General features: G+C 36.7%; 1 protein-coding gene across 4 annotated transcripts in view; it reads left to right on the top strand.

Annotated features, from left to right (window-relative positions):
* MACROD2 (mono-ADP ribosylhydrolase 2) overlaps nucleotides 1–23,207 on the top strand; it is an 890,001-nt gene that overhangs the window by 264,221 nt on the left and 602,573 nt on the right. For all 4 annotated transcript variants that reach the window (XM_074917676.1, XM_074917770.1, XM_074917932.1 and 1 more), the window contains exon 5: nucleotides 6,323–6,439. In XM_074917676.1, the coding sequence (XP_074773777.1) occupies nucleotides 6,323–6,439 (117 nt within the window). The remainder of the gene's footprint in view (nucleotides 1–6,322; nucleotides 6,440–23,207) is intronic.

Genomic DNA, 23,207 nt, shown 5'->3' on the forward strand with positions numbered 1-23,207 from the left:
AGCCTCAGGACGTTGGTTCTTAAGATAGGCTCTATACAGAGAATGTGAATTGACACATTGGGTAATCAGTAGCTTAAGCATCAAGGCTTTTAACTCTCAGTTTTGTCTTGATTTAATTCAGATGTAGGCACTAAGAGTTTCTGAAAGAAAGAATATTTAAGGAACTATAAATTTAGATTGTCTGTCATGAAATGTGAACCTAATTCAGTGAAATAGCCATCTCAAAATAAATGGTTCATCTGTACTTTTTTGCTTTTAAGATGGAGAATTTTAAGCGTAAAGACTTTTCAGCTCTTTTAAAGTATTTGAGATCTTGGCCAGAAAGTACTGTATAAATGCTTAGTATTTAATTATGTTGGAGGCCTATAAACCAGCGCATTGATTAAAAATCTTCGGTTCATTAAACTTCCCAATGGCAAGGGCCATCCACGTAATACAAACTGCCGTTTCTAGCAGCAGCAGCCGACTGGCATCTGTGTTGTAATCTTTTTAAGATCCCCACCTTTGTTCATTAGATCGGCAGCTGTTGTCTCTTGCTGGGCAGGATTTATTTCCCCTTGACATCAGTCTCAAAGGTGCAGTTTCAACTTTGGCAGCACTTTATTCCAATGAACTTCTTAGAGGTACTTCACCAGTTTTGCAGAATGAGCTTGATTTTGGTTGGGAGTTGTTTTTTGGTTGTGTTTCAGGGGAGTTTTAGCGGGAGGGGGTTTGGTGCTTTGTAGTTTGGCTTTTTTTTTTTTTTTTTTTTCGTTTGTTTTGTTGGGTTTTTTTCTGGTTTTCACACGTCTTTGCAATGGGCATTTTTGAAACATCCACAAGAACTGAGGACACTGTATACCAGAGGTGTGCTACAGTCTGGGTAAAACAGCTTCCTTTTGTGTGTCTCTAGCAATATATCTGATATGATGACATTTTTCCGTTTTGATTAACTCCTGGCATTTGACATGTGGAAGAACAGTACCACCTCGTAGATAAATCATGAACAGTTAATTTTCTTAAATAAGTAAATCTCCTGAATTTCCTAGTAAAAACAAAAAAAGAGAATCTGGAAAAGCACCACAGGGAATCACTATGGGGGAAAAAAAAATGTATAGATTCTTAAAATATAACATGATAAATCTGCATATGTTGTTTACATCGTAACTTCAATTTATCCAGACTCACACACAAGGTCACAAAAGAAGTTTGGGCCTTATTATTCCTGGAGGAATTTTTTTTTTTTTTTTGGTGGTGTTTGATTACCTTACCCTTTTTTATTACCATCTGTACTGGAAGGCTAGTTTTGCTGAGGTTCTTTTTTTTTTTTTTAAGCAGCATCCCATGATACCTTTAATTCTGCATTTCCTGCGCTTTTGCTTCATTTGCAATTTTAAGAGATTTTCTATAAGAAGTAGATATATTCTGTATTGTACATCAGTAAATTAACCAGTTTTTACTATAGAACTTTAACCCTTTAATTCTGAAGAACAAATACAGTTGCTTTACAGAAAATTAAATAAGAAAGTATTTAACTGTTTAGCATCCTTTAGTGTGCAGTGAGAAAGATGCTGTCAAAGAATTCAGTTTTTTTCACACACTGTCATTTTGCCCAGGAGTTTTGATACTTTTGTCCATGTGTTTTAAGCAATTATTTTCAGGTGACTTCTTTGTGCAACCAATACCATTGACTGCAGTAGCTTTGAAAAGAGTTTTTCCTCATTAACGGCTTCTGCTGAATTGTTGGGAGACCAAAATGCTGTCCCTGGTGGCTCCTAAAACTTACAGATGCATGCAATGAGATTGCTAATATTATTTTTAATGAAAAAATGTTGGAGTAGTACTTTTAATAGCTTTATGCAAGCATGAATGACTTGAACTGCAGGGCTAAATCTCAAGCTCCTTGAGCTGTTCTTCAGCCCCCAAAATACAGTTTGTGTAGGTAGGTCTTCAAAACTAAGAAACCACTTCCACCTGCTCATCCAGCCAAACCATGGTGAAGCAGTAAATATAGAAACGTCATGTGTATGGGGTCTTTGCACGTCACAGTGCAGTGAATAACAGGATCACATTTCAAAAGACAAGTTGACCTGCTTTTAAGTCTTTGCTGTCATCTGAAAGCAGAAGTGCTATGTGTTTTTTCAAAGCATTTATTTTACCTCAAGGTAGATTGTGGGGAACGTTAGGCAGCCTGGCAGCCTCTTTGTTGGGAGGGGAACGCTGAAGAGAAGAGAGACCATCCTATGGATATTTGCCGCCTTGCTGGTGACCCTGGGCAGGACTCATTTATTCTTAATGCTTTCAAAAATCCTTAGAAATAGCTTGGTTTATAAGCATGAAACGCATATCAAGAAGCACAGTATCAGTAAGGATGGTTAGCAGCCCTGTCTTTAATACCTTCAAGTGTTACTAGTACTTAGAAATACCAATTAATCAGCTTGTGGACAGGAGAAGGGGTTTCTTGTCAGTTATGATCGATAGTTTTGTCTGTGGGATTTCCCCGCATCTTTCCCGTAACTGTAAAATGGCAGGTCCTGTGTGTATATAAATGACCCAAAGTATATATGTGATTTCCATAAATCTGGACAGGAAGGGCAGCCTGTAGAAACAAGTCATACTGTGAAACAGAGTGATAGCTTCAAAATAAAATGACGTTTTTTCATTGGTTGTAGAAAAGAGTGATGATGCAGAATTCCTTATCACTGTCACATGACGCAAGTCAGATTTGGCCATAAGTGCCTGGATTTTTCAGCCTGTTGCACAAAGAAATTCCAGGGAAGGAACAGTGGGATACGGTTTAACATTTTTCCAAACCTCTTTTGAAAAATGCAAATGAGGATCTACATATCAAACTGATGATACAGATGAAGTATCTGAAACCAATATATCAAAGATTCTTCACTTTCCTATAAAAGTAATTTGGCAGTATGCCATTATTATCGTGTAAATCTCTTCCTCCTTACTGCACAATAACAATATATCCTTGGCCATCATTTTTTCCTCCTGAGGTTGTTGCTGTTATCTGTTATTTCCATAAAGTTTCCATGTTAACAATGCCTACTTCTCTGTTCACTTACATTACTAGTCAGTGCATACTTCCAGAAAACAAAATATCTCATGTAAGTGTTTTGAGCATGCCCGTTCCATGCTTTTTTGAATTAATAAGGCTAAGACATGTTTTAGCAGAGGCTGAAGTATCATGTTTAGATGTGCTAATCTACTCTACCTTTGCCAATTTTTTTCTTTATATTATGTGGAATGCTCATATTTGGCAAGATATTTCACTGCTTGGGTTTTTGCTTCAAGTATTATCAAACTTGTTTTATAGATTGTATATATTACTGGAAACTATTTCTAGCATGATTTATTGAGTTATCATTTTAACTGGAAAATGCGTACGTAGATCAGAGGTCATCTCTGTTCAAGTATTTCATAAAGCATGGTAGAAAAAAGAGATTATTTGGAAAATTGTGGGTGGATTGGTGGGGATTTTTTGTTTTTATTTGGTGGTGGTGGTGGTTGTTGTCCACCCCCCCTTCACTCTTCCATGTCATCAGTCACTGAAGTCTATCAAACACTAACGTCAACATTTCCATCTATGCCTGCCTGGAGTATTCAATCATTTTCTGTTACGCCACCTTTGTAAGGGAAGTATGCATGTCTGCTTGTTTGGTTTTGGCAGATGTCTTCCATTTGCCTTGTCATATGTCAAAATTGGTTATGATAGAACTGATTTTCCTCCATTAAGAATTTAATTTTTTTCAATTATGTTTTCATCTTTCTGGAGGCTGCTTTGATTGTAAAGACTGGACATGGACCTGTGTGGAGTCAGCTCCAGGAAACTACTGATAGACCATCTGTATCGTAGCTGTGTGTGCTTTAAGAGCATGCTTCTTCCTTAATGACATGGTTTATAGATAGGGAGCTGGGACCGCCTGTGTGTTGGCCGTCACAGCTGATCTGGCACGTGGTATGTTAACATATAGGTTATGTTAATACACTGCAGATTTAGAAGTAATGATAAATTTGTGCTTCTACTACCCTGCCAGAGGCAGTGGTTCCTTTTTGTGGGTTCTGTTGTTTGGTTGTGCTCTGAGCTGGACTTGGGTGAAAATGAATGGAGTTTGGGGGAAGAGAGGTTGATTTATCCAGATGATTTGGTTGAGAGCTGAACAAATTATTGCACAGACACTGCTCAAGGGAGGGTGCCTGCTTGTTAGGGACAAGAAGGAGCTGGGAGTGAAAATGATTAATCCACTGCCAAGGGAATAATTGCATGGACTTGAGCCCTTGTCCAGTACCCCGGAGGACAAAGGCTTCTTCCTCTGTAAAGAATCATGCAGAAAGTGCTAGTCCTAAGCATCAGTGCTGTTTTTATGTTAATATGTCAGGAAATACTACTGTTGGTAAAGATTGTGGTGGTGGTGCTTATAAAAATATACTTGAGGTTTCAGTGCATACCGGTTTACTTATCCTGCTTGGTATGGAAAAGCATTTAGTAATTAAGTTAAAATAATTAAATTGGATATTATGAGCACAAGATAGATTTCCAGCATTCTTTTTTCCCCTCGAGGTTACAAAATATTATTCTTGCATTAGCATCTTGGAGTGTCTTGAGCAGAGATTATAGGTAAGTTAAAACTAAAAGTTCAGCTAAGGTAGAGTAAGAAGACTTGGCGTCTTGTCATAGTCAGTGCACAATGAGCTTATGACTGGTGGCTTGGCATCCACATTCTTTTCAATATGAAAATTTTAGAAAATTTAATTCAAAGTGCAACATCGCATAATTCTGTAAGCATTTCAAAATGACGTTTAAAAATCAGTGGCACCATGATCAGGTGGTGCCAAGGACCCGCTTATCCAATTTTACTGTGTCATCTGAATATTAACTCTCACATAGAACAGCTCAGAGAAGGCAGTTGAGTTTTTAACTTAGTAGGACGTGGCTTCGTTCAGTTAGTTATCTGTCCCTCCATTTGGGGATATGTGGCTTCAGGAAAATACTTAACATACTGCAACACTGGCTATGCCCTTAATGCAGAAAGGATGGTGGTGATTTCCATTCCAGCCTCAAAAAACATCTCAGCGTGAGGGAGTTATCTGGTCTCCCTGCATCCTGGTGGGCAGCGAGTGGTCGGTGCATGTGCTGAGTGCCCCAGCCTTGAATTGGCCAAATCTTGCCGTGCTAGCCCGTAGAAAACTACACAGGTTATGCCATGAGCAGATTACATGCATCTTTTGAAAACCTGTCTTGGCTTTTCAAACCTTTTCTGGTTTAATTTCTTCAAACATGCTGTTGGGAACTGCCGTAACTTTGAACTGGTGAAATCTGAAATAAAATATTGAACGATATGCATACAGAATCTTCCTTCCTTGTCTCCATAAGTATTTGTTTAGCCTTTATACTTTGGCTTATTTTACCTTTTTTAAATTGATACTGCAGTTTATATGATGGTTATTTCTCATAGTTGAACGTCATCATTGCTGCTGATTTAGGGCCTTACTGTAATTAATATGTTCATGCACACAGTATTTCCCTTTTTTTGTTGTTGTTTCCTTTTTCTTAAAATTTTTGCCATAATTACAGTAAATGATTTCTTTGATTGCATGTTGAGAGGGCAGAAATGCTGTGCCCGCAGCCTTTTTTTATTCTTTGCTGCTGCTACTATTCTCTTGCTGGCTCTGGAGGGTAAAAAGATCTATGCACTCTACTAATTTCCGTGCGTACTTAGATGCAATCACAACCTTTAGTAGTTCTTATTTAATTAACTCAAAAGTATTGCCTGAATAATGCAAAACTAAATATTGTAAAAAAGAAGAAGGGTCAAAACCAAGTATTTTTTATACTTCAAATCTATATACGTTATTTCTTGAAAGTTTTGTATAAGGTGTTAACATGATGGTGACATTAAACAGTCTGCATAATTGCAGAAGTATTGCGGTAGGTAGAAGTTATGCAGTAAAGTATTGTAGAAGGTATGTAGTAGAAGAGTTTGGCATTTAGCTGGGGATCAAATTTGTTTTCATAATCTGTAGTGAGAATTTCTTGGAGCCTTGAATAAGACCCTTTTCTAATATTGAAATTTTAATTCTGCTTTACTTTTTCTAGGTGTTTTCTTTTCAATTAGCAGGAGTTGACTAAATATTATTTTTTTGACAAACACACTGACTAATTCTGGCAAAAAAAAAAGTGTATAGATTTGGAGATTTACTTATAGATCAGTAGTAGATCTGATCTGTGAATGTAAAAATGAGCAGTAAATGTTTGTGACCATTTATTTGTGTGAAGGCAACATAAAGACTGGCTTTTAATAAATAAAAGTTTCTGGGTTTGCTTTCGTAGTGGATGGCTGTATACACAGAGCTGCTGGGCCCTGCTTAGTTGCTGAATGTCGCAACCTGAGTGGCTGTGAGACTGGACAAGCTAAAATTACCTGTGGATATGACCTACCTGCAAAATGTAAGTCAGCTCTTTCTCAGCATTTTCTTTTTGTTTTAAGCACGTGGAGCTGGTACGCGTGCTTTATTTCCCTGTAGTCTAATTCAACAAGGTATTAATTTTACAAAATTAGCAGTGGGACTTAATTAGCATGTTCTGTAATAATATCTTTCCCTCAAAGCAATTCAGGCTTTTCAAAATTATTTTTTTCACCTGTGTTATCCAGTGAAAACCTACCTATCTCTAAAATATGAAGCATCTTTCATGGGTTTTTTTTCAAGCTAAAACATATCCTTTCATATGCATAATAAAGGATTGGAAATGCTTTATGAAATATGAACAAAATATACATTATCATATTTAAGTTCCACGGAGACAGTTTTTGGAAATGTTGCATATTTCATGTTCTTCATGCAGATTCCTTGATTGTGAATACTTTGAGAGCTGAGGAGATCAAAGTGATGTATTGTGTTTTCAGCTGCTACGTAGAGGCTGATTGGCAATTACTGTGAAGGCATCTGTCACACTTTAGCTTTCAACAGAGTGCAGCTCAGTGCTGGAATGTTTTTGCACTTTGAAAATGGAATTGTCAGAATTCCCATCTTATTTAAAAAAGGAAGACGGCTATTTGACCTTGTTGCGTAGATGCTGAGATTGTCTTGGAAAAAACTAACATGTTGACAGCACGTTGGTAGGCCAGTCTATTATGTAAGAATAAAAACTAGGAAATCTCTGCAAGTTAGGATCTTACAGAATAGTATATTAAGATATGGTGATACAAATACCAAGACAGCATTACAAACAGCGTATAACTAGAATTCAAGCTCTCTTTTTTTACGTGCAGTCTGCACTAAGAACATGGCTCATTCAAAAATGTTTAGATCTGCTTTCTTAATTTGTTCTACACTTTGTTAATGTAAAATCAAATGCTTACTGCAGTAGCAGGTATCTTTTTAGGTTCCTGTGGCCCATAATACCTTTGCTAAAGAAGAAAATTGCGTTCCCAGTCATTTGTTAGCACCTTCTATGATGATGATGATGAGAGCTGCCAATTATTTCCTTGACAGTGATGATTGCTATACATGAGAAAACTTTGCTATGCTTTATATATAGTTTTGCATGTGTTAATGATCGTTTATGAAAGGTTAACTTGACTGTAGGGCAGGGAAATTGTTGGGGAAGAGTCAATGTGGTCATTTTGTTGGATTTGTATATGACCAAAATCTTCACCAGGTTCCCGCAAAATGGTTAGGATTGTTATGTAACACATTGTAATTCACTCTGCTGGAGATTTTTGATGTTTAATTCTTCCCCTTAAAAAAAAAAATAATCACGGGAGGTACTGAAAAGCTGCTCATCCGTAGGTGCATAATTCCTCCTGTGTACTTTAATGAGAGAAATTAAATCCAAGGTATCAAAACAACAAGCACTGAACCGTGTTAGAAAGAGAAAGGGTCATGCCTGAGGCGTGGCCTTCCTTTAAATTTTGTAGCAATTTAATGAGTCTTGCTTAAGCTAAGTTTGCAGAATGGAATCCTGTTTGAAGACTGTAGGAAAATATTTTGTTTTGTTCTTTATGTAAGAATAAAAGAATAATAAACAAAAGAAGGAGAAAACCCATTATCACTTGCAGTTGGAAATAAAACCTGTAACCAGACATAGAGAAAAGTCAATATTCTGCTTAATCGATATTCTTAGAAACTGAAATTGCATTAAAGACATGTCTATTTGTAGTTGATCATGCATCAGCATGAGAGGGGGGAAGGATACACTAACTGACAAACAGGCACAGGGAGGGAGATGTACAGTTTGCATGCAGAGGCTGAGAATTAGATCATAGAATCACAGAATGGTTTGGCTTGGAAGGGACCTTAAAGATCACCTAGTCCCAACCCCCTGCCACGGGCAGGCACACCTTCCACTAGCCCAGATTGCCCAAAGCCCCGTCCAGCCTGGCCTTGAACCCTGACAGGGAGGGGGCAGCCACAGCTTCTCTGGGCAACCTGTGCCAGGGCCTCACCACCCTCACAGGGAAGAATTTCTTCTCAATATCTAATCTAAATCTACCCTCTTGCAGTTTAAAACCATGACCCCTCATCTTGGTATTCTTGATTTCTTGATTTTTTTTTTCCTTAGAACTTATTTGTGTTCACCAGCTGTTGTTTTCTTTTACTTTTCCATTTAGAAGCTTTTGGTTGTAGGCTCATTAAGTTATTGTACCTTTCAGACCATTCATCTGGAAGTGATCAAAAAATCAAGCTTTCTTTTCATATTTTGAAGAGCTATAGAGCCACTGGATATCTTTTGTCACTCCGTGTCGCTTTTTCATAATAGTATGACAGTTTAACTGTGGAAACTATTTTACATTTGATTTTCGTGATGAGAGGAGCAACATGACAGAAGTCTGAACTTCCCCATCCAGATGCTCTGTGATGCAATTTTGTGTGTCAGCAATTTGTTGAAGGTTATAAGTGATTGGATAACTGCCAGCTTTCAATGAGTTTGCTTTTCACTTACCTATTTGTGTATAGGAGACGAACCACAATAATCCATTAACAGTTTGAGTAGTGTAGTGATTATTTTGTTGTCTCTGCTCTTCTTATGACTGTAGTTGGATGAATAATGATAGTAAATGTGAAATGTATTTCCTAGCGTGATGAATTGGGTGGAGTTTTTTGTTATTTAACAGAATTGTAAAATGTTACAGTCATATTGCCTACCCCTGGGATTTTCCCATCTCTAGTTCTTGATCCTGAAATGCTTTTCTTGGAAGCAGTTTGCTGAAATCAGCAAAGCTGTTTTGGGATGGAGCAGCCTGTATGTGTGCTGTATGATGCAGGGCTTGGGCTTAAGCTGAGGGCTCAGATCACGGCAGCGTATTGCTCTGCCTTGTAGACAACTTGGAGGAAGTTGGAATTAAATTGGACGTTTGAAGGGAAGGTGTGATTTGTTAGGAAGCTGGTACTTGGTAAATAAAAAACACTCTGGCAATCTTCTTTATGATCTATTGTATTTTTATTGAATGCTTCACTGTATTTACTTAGGTTAAATAAGAACAGGTCTGATAAATAATTTCTTCACACAGGAAAAATTGAAAAATAATGTCTGACTGAAAAATGCAAAAATTTAGGGTATAGGCTAGCTTTCTGTGATTTGTTCTTGTTGCATCTGAGTCAGAGATCAGTTTGTGAAATACACAAGTAACAGTAAATGTTCAGGGAGAGAATACACAAAATAGTTCTTTTTTTTCCACATCGTTTTATCCTAATAGTGTGAACAGTCCAAGATTAACATGTCTATAGCCTAGAGATGTTGCTTTATGAACTTTTCAAGATATATATTTTTGAACGCCGAAAAATAGTCTGTATGAAAATAGAAGTGAAATCAAATTGAGTTTTCTAATTACCAGTTAATGTAACATTCAGTACAGTTTTACAGAAGTCAGTGTAATCACCATCTGCCTTCTGTGCTGCAAAAGCCTACACAAAGCCCCCCCAAATGCCAGCCGAGTTACTTGCTGAATACATAATTTGGTTGATGTCATCTATTGTTGTTTTTCAGCAAACACCTCTGCAGGCACCCAAGTTTTCATAGTTCTTTGGAGGGCTGAAAAAGGCAGTGCTTTTTGCTCTATTTGCCTTTAATGCTCTCCCAGACTGATCATCAATTACTTAACTTCTGTACTTCATATTGTTGTTCCTTTTAAAGAAAAGTTCATTCTAAATATTGTACAACCGGTCTTCAAACATTGAACAGTACTCTGATACCGTCATGCTTTAAATAACAGATGAACAGTATCTGTTTAAAGCTCTACAAATGCTTGTTTTCTTTCTCATTTGATTAATAGTCTCAGTTGGCTCTACTGGCAGAAAATGGTCTGAATGTAAATTGTGTTTATGGCTGGAAACAAGGGTCCATAACAGCCTCGTGGCTTGTTATCTGCTTGCAGAGGTTCACTATAAAAAAAGACCTTGTCAGAACACATTAGAAAATACAGTCCCGTTCTGCAAGGTATTTAATGGGCTTAAAACCGATGGAAGACATGGTGACAACATCTGACACAGGTAAGTGGTACCCTGACCTTGGCAGGAAAGGACCCCCAAACTAACTTTTTCCTGGTGTTAATATGTCTCCTAATAACTTCTTTCTTTTTCTGAAAAATGTTTGATAATAAAACCCCTAAACCTGGGAAAATAAAACCTTACAGCCTCTAATATGGGATAGAGCCAAACATCGGTAAATTAAATGTGAAAGGTGGACTTTCACTGAAGGTACCTTGCTGAAAGTGCTAGGCAGCTTCTAATACATTGTTTTATGATGTTAATAAAGCTATAATACGTAGAATAAATTTTTCTGTTTGCTTGATATTTTTAGTACTTGAAGCAGTGTCCTTCAGGAAATACCATATATAGCGTAGTCTTCTGGTCCAAAGTCACTGTGTAGATCAATCTGGACTAATAATGTGAATGTGCTCTCAAAGACAGTTCCTGCTGTGAAATAAGTAGTTAGGAGGAGTGCTAGTATTAAACGCAGTAGGAGGAATCAGCCTTTAAATTTGTTTAATCAGATTAAAAAGCGAAGATTAAAAAGTAGACATTAAAAAGTACTCTTCTATTATATAGACATGATTTTCTGTATTTAAAAGATGAATATTTGGAGCTTATTATTTTAAAGTAAAGCTTTAAAGGGTGGTGGTTTTAAATCTCTCTCTATTTTCTTGGAGATCGCTTACAGAGCTGTAATTAAAAGGTTGATTATTCAGAAACAGAACTCCAAAACTGTACTCCGGTACTCATAAAATGATCAGGTGGAAAAACAGGGCATAATATTCAAGTGTATTACCTGAATTTACAGGATTCCACAAAGAATTTTGTTGGTTTACATACTTGTAGAACCTTGGTTGATATCATTATATGTAAACTTTTTTCAAATTATTCTAAATTTCCGATACGTGAGAACCAGAGAGATACTTTCTTCCGTGTGGTTCTGATGTGCATAAGAACATCTTCTTTGCATGATTGTTCAGTTTGTTACCTCCCTATTTTGGGGGGAAGAGGTAAGTCTGGGAATTGGAAAATAAGTCTGGGAGTTGAAAAGGAAGGCATTAAAAGTGAGCAATATGTGGACAGGAGAAGATTGCTTGGAGAAGACTTGACTACTAACTCCCAGTTTGTCAAGATCCTTGATCTCCTCCCATATTTACTTTTAAATATTTAAGTGAAAAGAGGTGTGCCACCAGATGCATAACTAGACTGAGGTTTGATGACATTTCAGTTGAAAAAGGCTGCTGATAAGTATAGGGTGACACAATCATTAATATAACTGAAGCTTCATAAATCTTACGATAGTTTTCCAGGAGGAACGTCTTTACACTCTTTGTCTTAGCTGAGTAGCATCACATTATTGTCAGCATCGTGCCTGAACTGCGTGACACCTACTGGAAAAATAGATAAAGCTGGAAAAAACTCCAGATAGGTATTTCCTGAAACAGCGCTGAGCTGCAGCAGCTGTTTGCTAACCCTTTTTTGTATTTCTTAAATCTTTATCATTGCTTAAATATTTAAAACTAAATTTAAAATGAAGCGAAGCAATTTAATATTAATCAAATGTCCAAGACCCCTTGTTCTTATGTGATATTTTTGTTGTTTAGATTTCTTTGGGAAAAGGCTTTTTTTAATGGTTAACAAAACCACTTACTACGTATTCGTGTGTTTTTCTTCCAAGTTGTGTCTAGGTTTCAAAGGGTTTTTTTATAAGCTCACTTTATGTATTTTATGACCGTTTTGAAAATAAGTGCTGTGATGTCTTCATTGTGTTTTAATTTGGTCTAATTGGCTCTAGTCATCTTAATGACCTGCTATATTCACCATTAACAATAGCATGCATTGCATGTGCTGTAAATGTGTTGGAAGGGAAATATTACTGATTACTTCTTTCATCCTAAAACCTGCTTAGAGAGGGTTTTACCGTATATTGTAAAGCTTTATGGCTTGTCTCTACCCTCTGTACACCCCCTCCCACATACACACAAAGGAAGAAGTTAGGACTCGCAGGGAACGATGGGGGATGCATTTATCAACTTCAGCTAAACAAGTTTAAACATCTTCTCTTCCAAGTCTGCTCAGGGCCTGTCGTCAGTTCGCATAGAAAAGGGACAAATGCTGTAGCTACCAGTTGAAGTGTGTGGTTATGAATCAGCAAGTATCTTCCATCACGGGAGTATATGGTTTTGGTCCTTGGATTTGAGCCTAGCTCATATACATTTTTTAATGGATAGATTCTTTAAAATTTAATTTGTGAATGGACCAGAGTGCACGTTTGTCAGTGCTCTGTGTAGTGTCATGCCATGCTTAACTTGTGGCATGTACTGCTGGAAACCCTCATTTCAGATCAGATGGTTCAGTTAATAAATGTATGTGTTGTGGCTAAACGAAATGTTTTACTATTGATCCTCACTGCTAACTCTAAATCTTCCACTTCTGGGCATCACTTGTTAACAATCTGGTCATTGAACACTGAACTGCAGGACAGGAGTGGGCACAGACAAAATTAATGGGTAGACTGAACTGTTTGCTCAGTGATTGGGTCCACCACTGGCTTATAACCTGTGTGTTAATACAGTGTCATTTTGGGTGGTAGAAACTTGATGCCATGAATGTCCTGCCCTGGCCTTATTTCTGTAATTCTGGACATCTACAGTTTCTGCAAAGGTCTAATTCTTTGTGTTACTGAAAGCAGTTAAAGAAGGGAGTTTGCAATGTGGTGTGGTGGTGATGGCAGCCTGCGCTGTTTGATACTGCAGTTGCCTGGCGCCAGCATTCAGCATGTTGGAGGGGTCACCCTCGGGATACCCCCTTGATGAAACACTAAGTTACAAGGTGTAAACGCTTTCCTAATGCTTAATTTATGTGTAAGGTGCTATTGAAAATGGCTCCTAATTCAGTGAAAAATAATTTTGACTGGAACACATCTTTCCACACCGGTGGCGTATAGTCGTTCCTCAGGCATGTTGGCACTGGAACAGGGTGTTGTGCCCCTTAAGGCTATTATAGTTTATTTCCTCCATATTTGGATATAATTGGTCCTTTTTACTCAAATAATAAAAATAATGAAAAAGTATAATGCATAGGAGAAAAATAAACAAAATTCTGATCGCTACAGTCAGCTGACAGGAGAAGGGGTTATAATGGGTTATAATGGAGATGTTTATGCTCCTTTAACTGCAGCCATTGCTGCTGCTCCCACTCTAATACATTCCCTCAGTAGCCAAAGCCTACACTCAGTACCTGAAAAATTAATCTTTGATGCATGAGATTTTGTCTGCCTGAATTTTGCTTGTCTCATTTTAAACGGTGATAGAAATTGCTTACTGTAGTAAAACACAACATTAACCTCATAGTGTGTTGGCACTTTGTGATTTATGCTGGTTTAGTCTCTGAAAAATATGCAGCCTGTCTCCCAAACCTGGATTTAGCTTATAAAATATGTTGGCACAGGCTTGGGGCTTGAATTGGAACACTAACTGCTGATCCTCCATCTCCCTAGGGTAGGAAAGAGGTTTAAAATTGTAGCCTCTCAGAGGTCATTAACTTCATATCATTTCTTCAGATTAATAATAATTATATTATTGTCGCTGGAATGTTTTAAAAGCAGTACAGTCTGATTTTCTTTCTTGCAAGTGAAGTATAGGATTTCCTTTTGTGCTGAATCTGCATATTCCTCAGCCAGAAATATGTTATTATTTGCAAGTGGAAATAATCAGATCATAAGTAATAAATAAGGACATAGCTATTTTCGTTCTATTATTTTGAAATAAAGCAAAAGGAGGAATATGGATATGAAAGGTGCTGTTGGGTTTTTTTGAATTATCTTTCACTCACCCATGAAGCTCACTGTTTACTTGAGGTTTGAAGCTGCTAATTTTATTTTTATTTTTTCTAAATACATTTTGAAAGAATCTTACAGATTAAAAGTGGGACTGTTTCAAGAGGAGTTCTTGTAAACTAATTTCTTTAGAGCACTCTAAAGTGGATGAGGTAGGAAGGTTATGTAAAATGGTTTTAAAAAGAACTTTGTTTCACTGAGCAGAGAAATCTTGAGGCTGTTCCACATAAACTAAGTGCACAGACCAAAACGTGGTTTTGGTGAAAAGTGAGGTCAAATATTCAAAACATTTCTTTTCAGGAAGAAGGCATCAGGTGTGAGACTGCAGGGTGTAAATAGTATTTTAATTGCTGTAGGAAAGAATTTAAATACTGATTAATCAGATAGTAAAAAAAAAAAAAGTATTATTTTACATGCTGAAGATGCTGTTTCACTACTGGTGTAAAGATACCATTATCTATGATGTTTTGCCTTCAACTATGGGGATAAAAATTACACCGATTTTCATCATTGCTGTTGTGCAGCACTAGAAATTTATGAGCAATTAGTTCTCTGTATTTTTAAATTTCTCACACCTTGCCCCTTCACATTGTCTTCACACTCAGATTTTTGTTTGGTTTTGTTTTTTAGTTTTGTTTGAAATATTTCATATAAGTTGTAAAGATACATTAGGTTTTATTTTTTCATTTTTTCTTAAACTTCTCAGATTCTTTCCTTTTTTGATTTTTGTGAGTTTTGGATGACATTTATAAAGATTCTTGAGTTATCATCAGTGATCTTGTGCCTTTTAACAAAAAAAAAAAAAGGAAAAATCAAGGGGCGGAGAGGTTACATTACTGTGTATATGCAGCTATACATCTATTTATCTATATGTGTGTTTATATTTTCTCTGTGCATGCTAGTCAGCAGATTATTTACACCGTTGGGTGGCTTGCAAATGTTCTACCACTTATTCTCTTCTGGACAGATAGCTGTATGCTTTAGGTTAATTAGCTGATAAGAAAATAGGTTCTGTATATCACTGATTTTTGGCCATTTTCAGAATACTCAGAGAAGAAATGTGGTTAGTTTTTAGTGGCTGCAGCACAGGGCTCTTAGTTTGCTGGATTAGGGTTGAAGTTTCACTGTTGGGAATACAGAGGAACTCTGAAATGCATCACTTAAAGGGTACAGAGGTCACTGATCTGGGCTATACACCTTTCTGGATGACTGTGAGTAGTAACAAGAACTAAAAGTAACAAAGAAAACCCAGCGGTACTCCAAGAGACTGATAATAGTTCTAGGCCCAGGTTTAGGAGGGAAGTGTATTAATGCAAGGTCCAGTACTTTCAGTGTAAACTTTTTTATACATGTTTCTGCCCACATGCTGGTTCATACGTTGTATAAGTTGTATAATATAATTTATGCAGTATGAAGCCAGAATAAAGTGTTAATTAAACAACTGTCACCAACTTTGAATTACATCTTCTTACATACTCTTTCTTAGCTATTTGTCATACTACAAATCTCTCTTCTGGCTCCTTGGGAAAGTGAGGTATACTGAATACCCTTTAACCTCAGACACAGTAGTCTAAATTCTTGTATTTTCTAGGGATGTATCAGAGAGTTGGACAGAAAAATGTCAACCATTTTCATGTTTCAACGTGGCAAAAAAGAATATGTTTGATACATCACTGCACACTTCTAAGTATGCTTTCTATTTAGTTTTCAATAAAAGTAGTTGGTAGCTTTCCAAGGCTTTTCCAGGATCACAAACAAATAAATGCATAAATGAGAAATGCTTTGCAACACTAAAAATAACCCCTTTCGTATCTAATTATATGTATGTCTGTCTGGATCACATTTATTTTTTTGCGACTTTCTTACTACGTTTTCAGTATAATTTTATACAGTGTATGCATTTAGAATGAAAACATGTGGGTCTGCTTGGAGAAAATAAAATACAGTAAGAATATTGTTTAATATCTCGTAGCCTGCATGGGCTATAAACAGCAGGTCATCAAGACTGTAGACTGTTTAAAGTACCCATGAACACAAAGGAGGAAACAGTTTCTTGTTGAAGCTTCTTTTTTAACAGACTCATTATTCATTTTTAATTCTCCAGTAAAACTGGGGAACCTCTGCACATGTTATATGTGAAGCAGAGAGAGGAAAAAGCGTTGAGACTTTGAGAGGTGTCATGGATAGCAAAATAATGTCATATAATACACTCTGAAAGCCTGCAGTTTTGAAAATCACAATTCATTCAAGTAAAAGATTGCATTTGTGTCAGGTGTAATCCTGTCAGGGGTGTAATCTTGTTTAAAACTACCTTCTTTTTTTTTTTTTTCTTCCAAAATGGAGCAGAAATGTTTCCAGGGAAGATTGTTCATTTAAAATTAATTTGTTGTAATACAGCCATATTCATGAGAAGCTGAAAGTGAAGTTAACACAAAATTGACTTGGGAGCCATGGATATTGTTGGATTTCTTTCAGTTTAGAGACTTCAGCATAAACAAAGATGCAAAACAAGTAATTTTAAGTGAGAGTCTTACACTTGGCAATGAAAGACAACTTCAGAAATTGAGTCTTGGCTTTGAACAATTGGCCACAATTTAGGAATAAAACTGTCTCCCCCTCACTGCCAGGAGCCCTCCTTATTGCATGGTTTTTGAAGGGCATAAAAACTCCCCTCTTGTTGTGATTTTTTGTTAAAGAATATTTATTACCTATCTTGCTTAGGGACTGTATAAATGGAGACTGCATTTGACATAAAAATTAGTTTTAGTCAAGACAGATATTCCCCTGAAGATTACAAAAGAGAAATGAAACAAGACAAAAACCCCCACTGCAAACAACAACAAAAAAATCTTGTTTTGGTTAAAATTTTTACAGTGATTATTGTTAAAATGCTTCCAGTATTGTCCTTACCTTCCTTGCTAGCTCATGCTCCTGAGTTAAATTAGCTCTTGTATGGCACAGCCACCACTTTGTCCTTTCTTGGATTTGCTGCTTTTGGCAAGGGAAGGGACCTGCCTGACATCCCAGACTGAAATGTGAAAGAAAAATTTAAATTATGTTTGATCAACTGGAATGCCACTATGTTAGCATGGGAATAATTAGGGTAGTGGTAAAGAAAATTTATATACTGGTTTTCCCCCATGGGGAATTCAGAGTCATCAGAGAAGAGGCAGAGAAGATCCACGTCAAAGCATCAGAGATCTGTGAATCTTACAGGTACTTGAAAGTCCTATTGCAGCTACAGTTCCACGAGTTCTCTTTCTTTATGGAACTTTAATTATGCAACTGTGGTATCTGGGTTTTTCATCTTTTTTTTAAAAACGTAAATATGCAACTATGTAAGTTCCCCAGATACTTTTTATCATGCTAATGTAATTTGTGAGACATCAGGATCTCTAAAAACACAGTAAGAGTTCATCTTATTTTTTCCCTGTCTTTGTTGTTGCATTTTAGACAATGTTTTATTTAGCTTTATGGTTTTATCAACAAAAGTAGTTAGTACATGGGTCAGAGAATCTCTTGTGATCATACATAGAGGGGTAAGGCTGAGAATGAAAGAGAAATTTTGGTCTTTATTGGGTTTTTTTGGCAACAATATTTTAGGGGCCCAATGATTATGAATATGAAATCAGGGCTGCACAAAAGAGTAAATCGCCTGTATGGCAGACACAGCATCTTCTGAAAGGAAATCCTCTATGGTGGGACAAGTCCTCATCTCATATACCAAAGAGCTTGGGGAACTTTGGCCTTTTTCACATGTTGTAATGCTGTTTGGTGTGTCTTGCGTTCCTGTGGTGTATGAAGAAGCCGTAGCTGCAGAGCTCCTTCCACTGCTGTTGCTCTCCTTCTCCCAGACAGCTTGGAGCTGTGCTTGTGCCTGCAGGAATGCAGACTTTAGGTGCCTGTTTTAAAAATAAAAAATAAAAAACCCCTGGTGTGTAACCCACATTAGACAGGTAAGTCAGCATGACAGCAATGGGAAAGAGAAAGTTTCCAAGTCTGACTTAAGATGACTATCTTGTAATAGGAGAGGAACATAATTTTTTCAGTTTTTGGAATATTCTGTGCTTAAAAAATTTTCTATGTTTAGTTCAACTTTTGTATTGGAGTAACTTACCCACCACGAACAAACTGAGGGTATCAGTGCATTTCAAGTAATGCATTGAACCAGCATCAGTTGGTAATAATTTTCAGTCACTGCTCTTAAGTGTTGGATTTGAAGCAGAATTGTGTAGGCAAATGGCTCTGTAATTCATTAGCTAATCTGGTTCCTCATAAGAATCCTATTTTATTAAATAAATGACGATTCACATTAGACACAGGTGTAGTAATCCCTGTCTTGTGTTTTTCCAACAGCCTGCCAGTGTGAGCGACCTGAGATATTGATGTAAAGTGAATGAACTGTTTCCTAATCTGCCAAGTCTTTTAGGAGGTGAATTCAGTGGCTTTAAAACTGGGAAAGCTTTGGACAGGGCCTATCACACTGAGCCCTGCTCTGAAATAAATAGTGGTCATCTCTTGGTGGTGCCATTTTTGGCCCCATGTGCGATATAAGTTTGTTCTCCTCCCACACTTTCCTCACTTCTCCATATTATCCAGCCAGCCAAACATATCTGCCAACCTATGGCAGAGGAATTCAATGTGTTTCTTTGATACCGGGCCTTGCATTTAACTATTAGCTCCAGGCTATTCTGAATACAAACCAGTGCTAATGCTCATTTCAATTATTGTGTGTTTTATTGGAGAAGTTGCGAGGGAGATGTGCTGTTGATGTTTGCAAAACAATGTATTTACCTACCAGTGTTTTAAAAAATAAAAGCACCCCTATTGGCTTACAGTACCTGGATGTTCAACAGCAGAAGCTGTGATTTGGCTCCAAGCCCAGCATTGAATATATCTTGCACCTTTAGCCTCCAAATTGATAAAATGGCAGGCGTACAATTAACAGATTTAATACAGTATCTCTTCTATAAATGCTGTACCTGGCAAGTATATTATCCCTCCCCTGCCCCTGAAATTTTCTGCTTCATCAGACTTTCCCCCCAATTTCTACCACTTTCTTGGGCAGTCACTTTTAGTGGTGATCTCTCCATGTTGTTATTGTGTCTTTTCATAGACTGGCAGAGCATCCTTGATCAGTTTATTGTTTTCCCAACAGTCTTTCACCCTTTCTCGGCTGTCTTTCCTTCTCCAGTTATTGTCCAGCTTGCTTCTGTTTGATGTGAACTCTTTTTTGATTCTTTGATTTTAGGGTTTACCTCTATTTCTTCCTTCTCTTAGTACAAAAAAGCGTGTAAATCCTGGATTTCATTAAAGTCAGACTAGTTTACATTAAGGTTTAGAGTTCATTCCTACTAAATGTAAGAGAAGCATCTGAACTTGAGCTGCAGGGAGATGGAAATGCTGTCACCTCAGAAGCAAACCAGTCCTCTTTCATCAGGTGTCTGTGTAGTTAGGTTCAAGCTTTTCCAGTTGATCTGGAAATACTATTTTCTCATCTAAACCAATACGTTAATTCAGGCCATAGTTAATTCACAGTACAAATTCAGTAACTAAAAATATTTTTTCATCTTGGTTATGTACCTTGTTTTAATATATGTATTAAAAAGATTGTTGACCATTTCTTTTTACTGCATGAGGTACGATCTGTGCAATACTCTTTTCTCTATGTACAAGGGAATACCCCTTCATCTTTAACAGTCACAACTGTTGAAACATCACTTGTGTATCACTGATCAAACCATACACATTTTAAAATGCATTCCTTCTGCTTCTTTCCTATCAGATGTTGAGAAATGGTTGATTGCAATTTCTCAAAGTTGCAAGAACTAGTCTAAGCTTGCCTTCTGATCAAATAAAGTCTTAAGACATAATGCTTTATAACAGGCCAGGCTCTGTGATTAAACACACAGTGTTTTAACTTGTGAATACTTGACCAAATGCCATAATCAATGGGAATAGATGGCATGTGACGATTTGCTGGTGTGAAAACCCTCCTTTATTAAGGCATTTGTTACTTACTGTCATGACATGACTTTCATCTGCAATCAGTCTCTTAATATGCATATTGTCTATAAAATTATTAGTTGGGGTTTTTTTGTCATGGTTTTTGTTTGTTTGTTTGTTTTTAAAAAGAAACCACAGTGTTTCAGATGGTTGTGTTTTGGGTCTTCATAAAGAATAGGCTGCACAAATACTTCTTTACTTTGCCTACTGTAGCATCACTCATGACTAGCTATTGTATTAAAAGTGTCTTGAAACTTTGGTAAAAATCATGCTTTTCTCCCTTTTAAAGTGATCATTGTTTTTGAAAGCTAGAGAGACTTCTTTGTTTCTTAGCTTTTAGTCTGAAACAGCATGCATTTCTTCAGTCTTTAATATGCGAGGTTTCTGCGTAACCAAGGATTGTGAGATCCTTTCTTTTGTACATTTATGTTTGAAGGTATTCATTTGAGGGTAATTCCTAGTAAAAAGAAAGTCTCTTGTGGCACAGTGGATGTCTGCAGGTGTTCTAATCTCCTGCTATATCACTGTCTGGGAGATTTCACCTTCATGTTTAGGGAGTTCATTTGGGCTAATCAGAATTGGCAACTCTGTGCAAATGAGATTGTAATTGAAGCTTGAAAGTGGAATTTATTTTAAAGAAAATATTTGGATTAAAGAGACTGTGATATATTTATAATTCTATTTTCCTCTTCCAGCTGAACACTTAATATTTTTGTATTTTGTTAAATGATGTTAAAAATTTTTTTAAAAGCAAAAGAAATTGAGGTGGATCATTGATACATCCTGCTGTTTTTTTCCTGAATATCAGTCATACTTAATGCATTCAGAACGTAATTGTAATGTATGAAGGATTCAATCTTAACTAACAAGCTGAGAAAGAGACTAGTAAATTGGTTTTCTTTTTTCATTTTGAAATGTTTTTTTGAGAATAATCTTCTGCAGGGAAGAAGGTTAAATTATGGGTCGAATTTAGGTAGCTGATTTTTTTAAGAGCAGTGAGAGATGATGTTAGACACTGTTTCTCCCTGAAGTCCTTGCTAAACTCAGTGAATTCAGCTTGAAAACTGACAGCACTTTGCCCGTCATGAGTAGCTGGCTTATCTTTATGTTTCTGAAGACTTGTGGAATTTACTAAATCCTTTAAGGAATAAATGGGATATACTTCATATGTACAGATTTCTATCTGTTTCCTCTTCTTTTATTGACATTACATCAGCATGCAAGGTCAGTGAACTAGACATGGGCTTTCTCTCTTACTGCAGCATGCTGGCACTGCCGTTCTGTTCTCACAAGCACTCCCAGTTCTCTTTCTTCAAGTTTCTACTTGACTAACAAACGTTTGTATTGCTCTTTTGCCCAGTTCCTAACAATTCCCTGAGGAGCTCTTTTCACTTTCTATGGAGTATTTACATTTTATCTTTGTAAGAGAGGAGTTTTGGCATCTATTCTTTTTTCTACCCTAATGGGATTGATTTTGAAGATACCTACACAGCCATTCCTACATTCCTGCATAAGTATAAACCTTCAAAATACATGGAACAATGACCTTTACATATCAGAAGATTAACTAAACTGGAGAACAATAAAACTTAGTGAAGCGGGAATCTTCAAATGATGTGGAATGATTTTTGAAGCTTATGTCAGTTTTGCTAGAGCTTTAATTTTACATCCCTATATTTTTCAGATTACTTGACGATAGCGAGCAAATAGTAGGGTGTACTTTTTCGACTTAGAGAAAGGAGTGGAACAATTTAAAAACAAAAAATAGTGTCTTGCTTGAGAGAAATGGTGCTTGTTTGAGACTTCTAAGACCAAGAAATTTCAGTTTGCCCTCTGTTAAAGATGTCATTTCAGCAACCTGAACAAAGTGGTTGTGGAAAATTTTTGCTTGGAAAGTGTTTCTGGGAGCTTCATGGGGTTTGCAGATTTTCTTGTGACATTTAAAAGCAATTGGTTAGATTGTAGCAGTGACACAATCCTTCATTATGCAAGCAGAGATTGATTGTCCTTCTCTGGCTTGTGCCCTTCATGTTAAGATGGTTATTGTAGTGTTAAATATGCTGTCTGCATAAATCTATTTTGATATTGTGGATAGCACTGTGTTTCTGTATATTCATATAGCATATGGTTGTGTTCTTCAAATAAGAGAAATCTTAAGGAATTTTTCAAGTACATAAATGAGCACAGATCTTTCTGGAGAATAGCAATTTCTGCCGTTCAAATAATTTTCCAAATTTTAATTTTTTTAAAAAAAAATTTTTCCCAATTTTTTCTGAGTTTACATAGATATGGTTGATGTGCGTAATTCCAAAATAATGGAAAGATTAACATTCTGGAGTGAAATGCCCTCCTTTTGGACTAAACAAACACAAAGTTGGAATGCTGCAATTAAGGCTGGAATAGCTGGGAAGAAAGGCGGTTTGTTAAGAGATCTATAATTTTGACGGTATTAATTCTTTACAGCTTGAGCTGCCACGTTGAAGACTGCTTCCTACAGTAGAATATGGGAAGTTACCAATTCAGATTGTCAACATAGAGTAAACAGTCAAAATAAGTTAAAATTGCCCTATGTGAATCACTGTCCTGAGGAATTTGAAAGAAAGTAGTGCTACTGAGATATGTTATTTTCTCAGCAGAGGAAGCAAACTTGCCTTCCCAAGACTTGTCTGTCACTTCCTAAGTACCTTATTCAAAACTATGCATGTATTTTCATTTGTTTGTGATAGGCATAGAAGTGGGAAGTCCCCATTCATCCCTACTGCTCTCAACACAATATCTAACAAGGTTGACAGGTCTTGTAATTTGTTTGCTGCTTCTATTCTTTCATTTCTTTTTCAATTCACAAAAGAGCCATATTCCTACTCCTGTCACTTTTTGTGTGTTAAACTCACTTCAAGTG

Source organism: Athene noctua, chromosome 1, assembly GCF_965140245.1.
Source record: "Athene noctua chromosome 1, bAthNoc1.hap1.1, whole genome shotgun sequence".
NCBI lineage: Eukaryota > Metazoa > Chordata > Aves > Strigiformes > Strigidae > Athene > Athene noctua.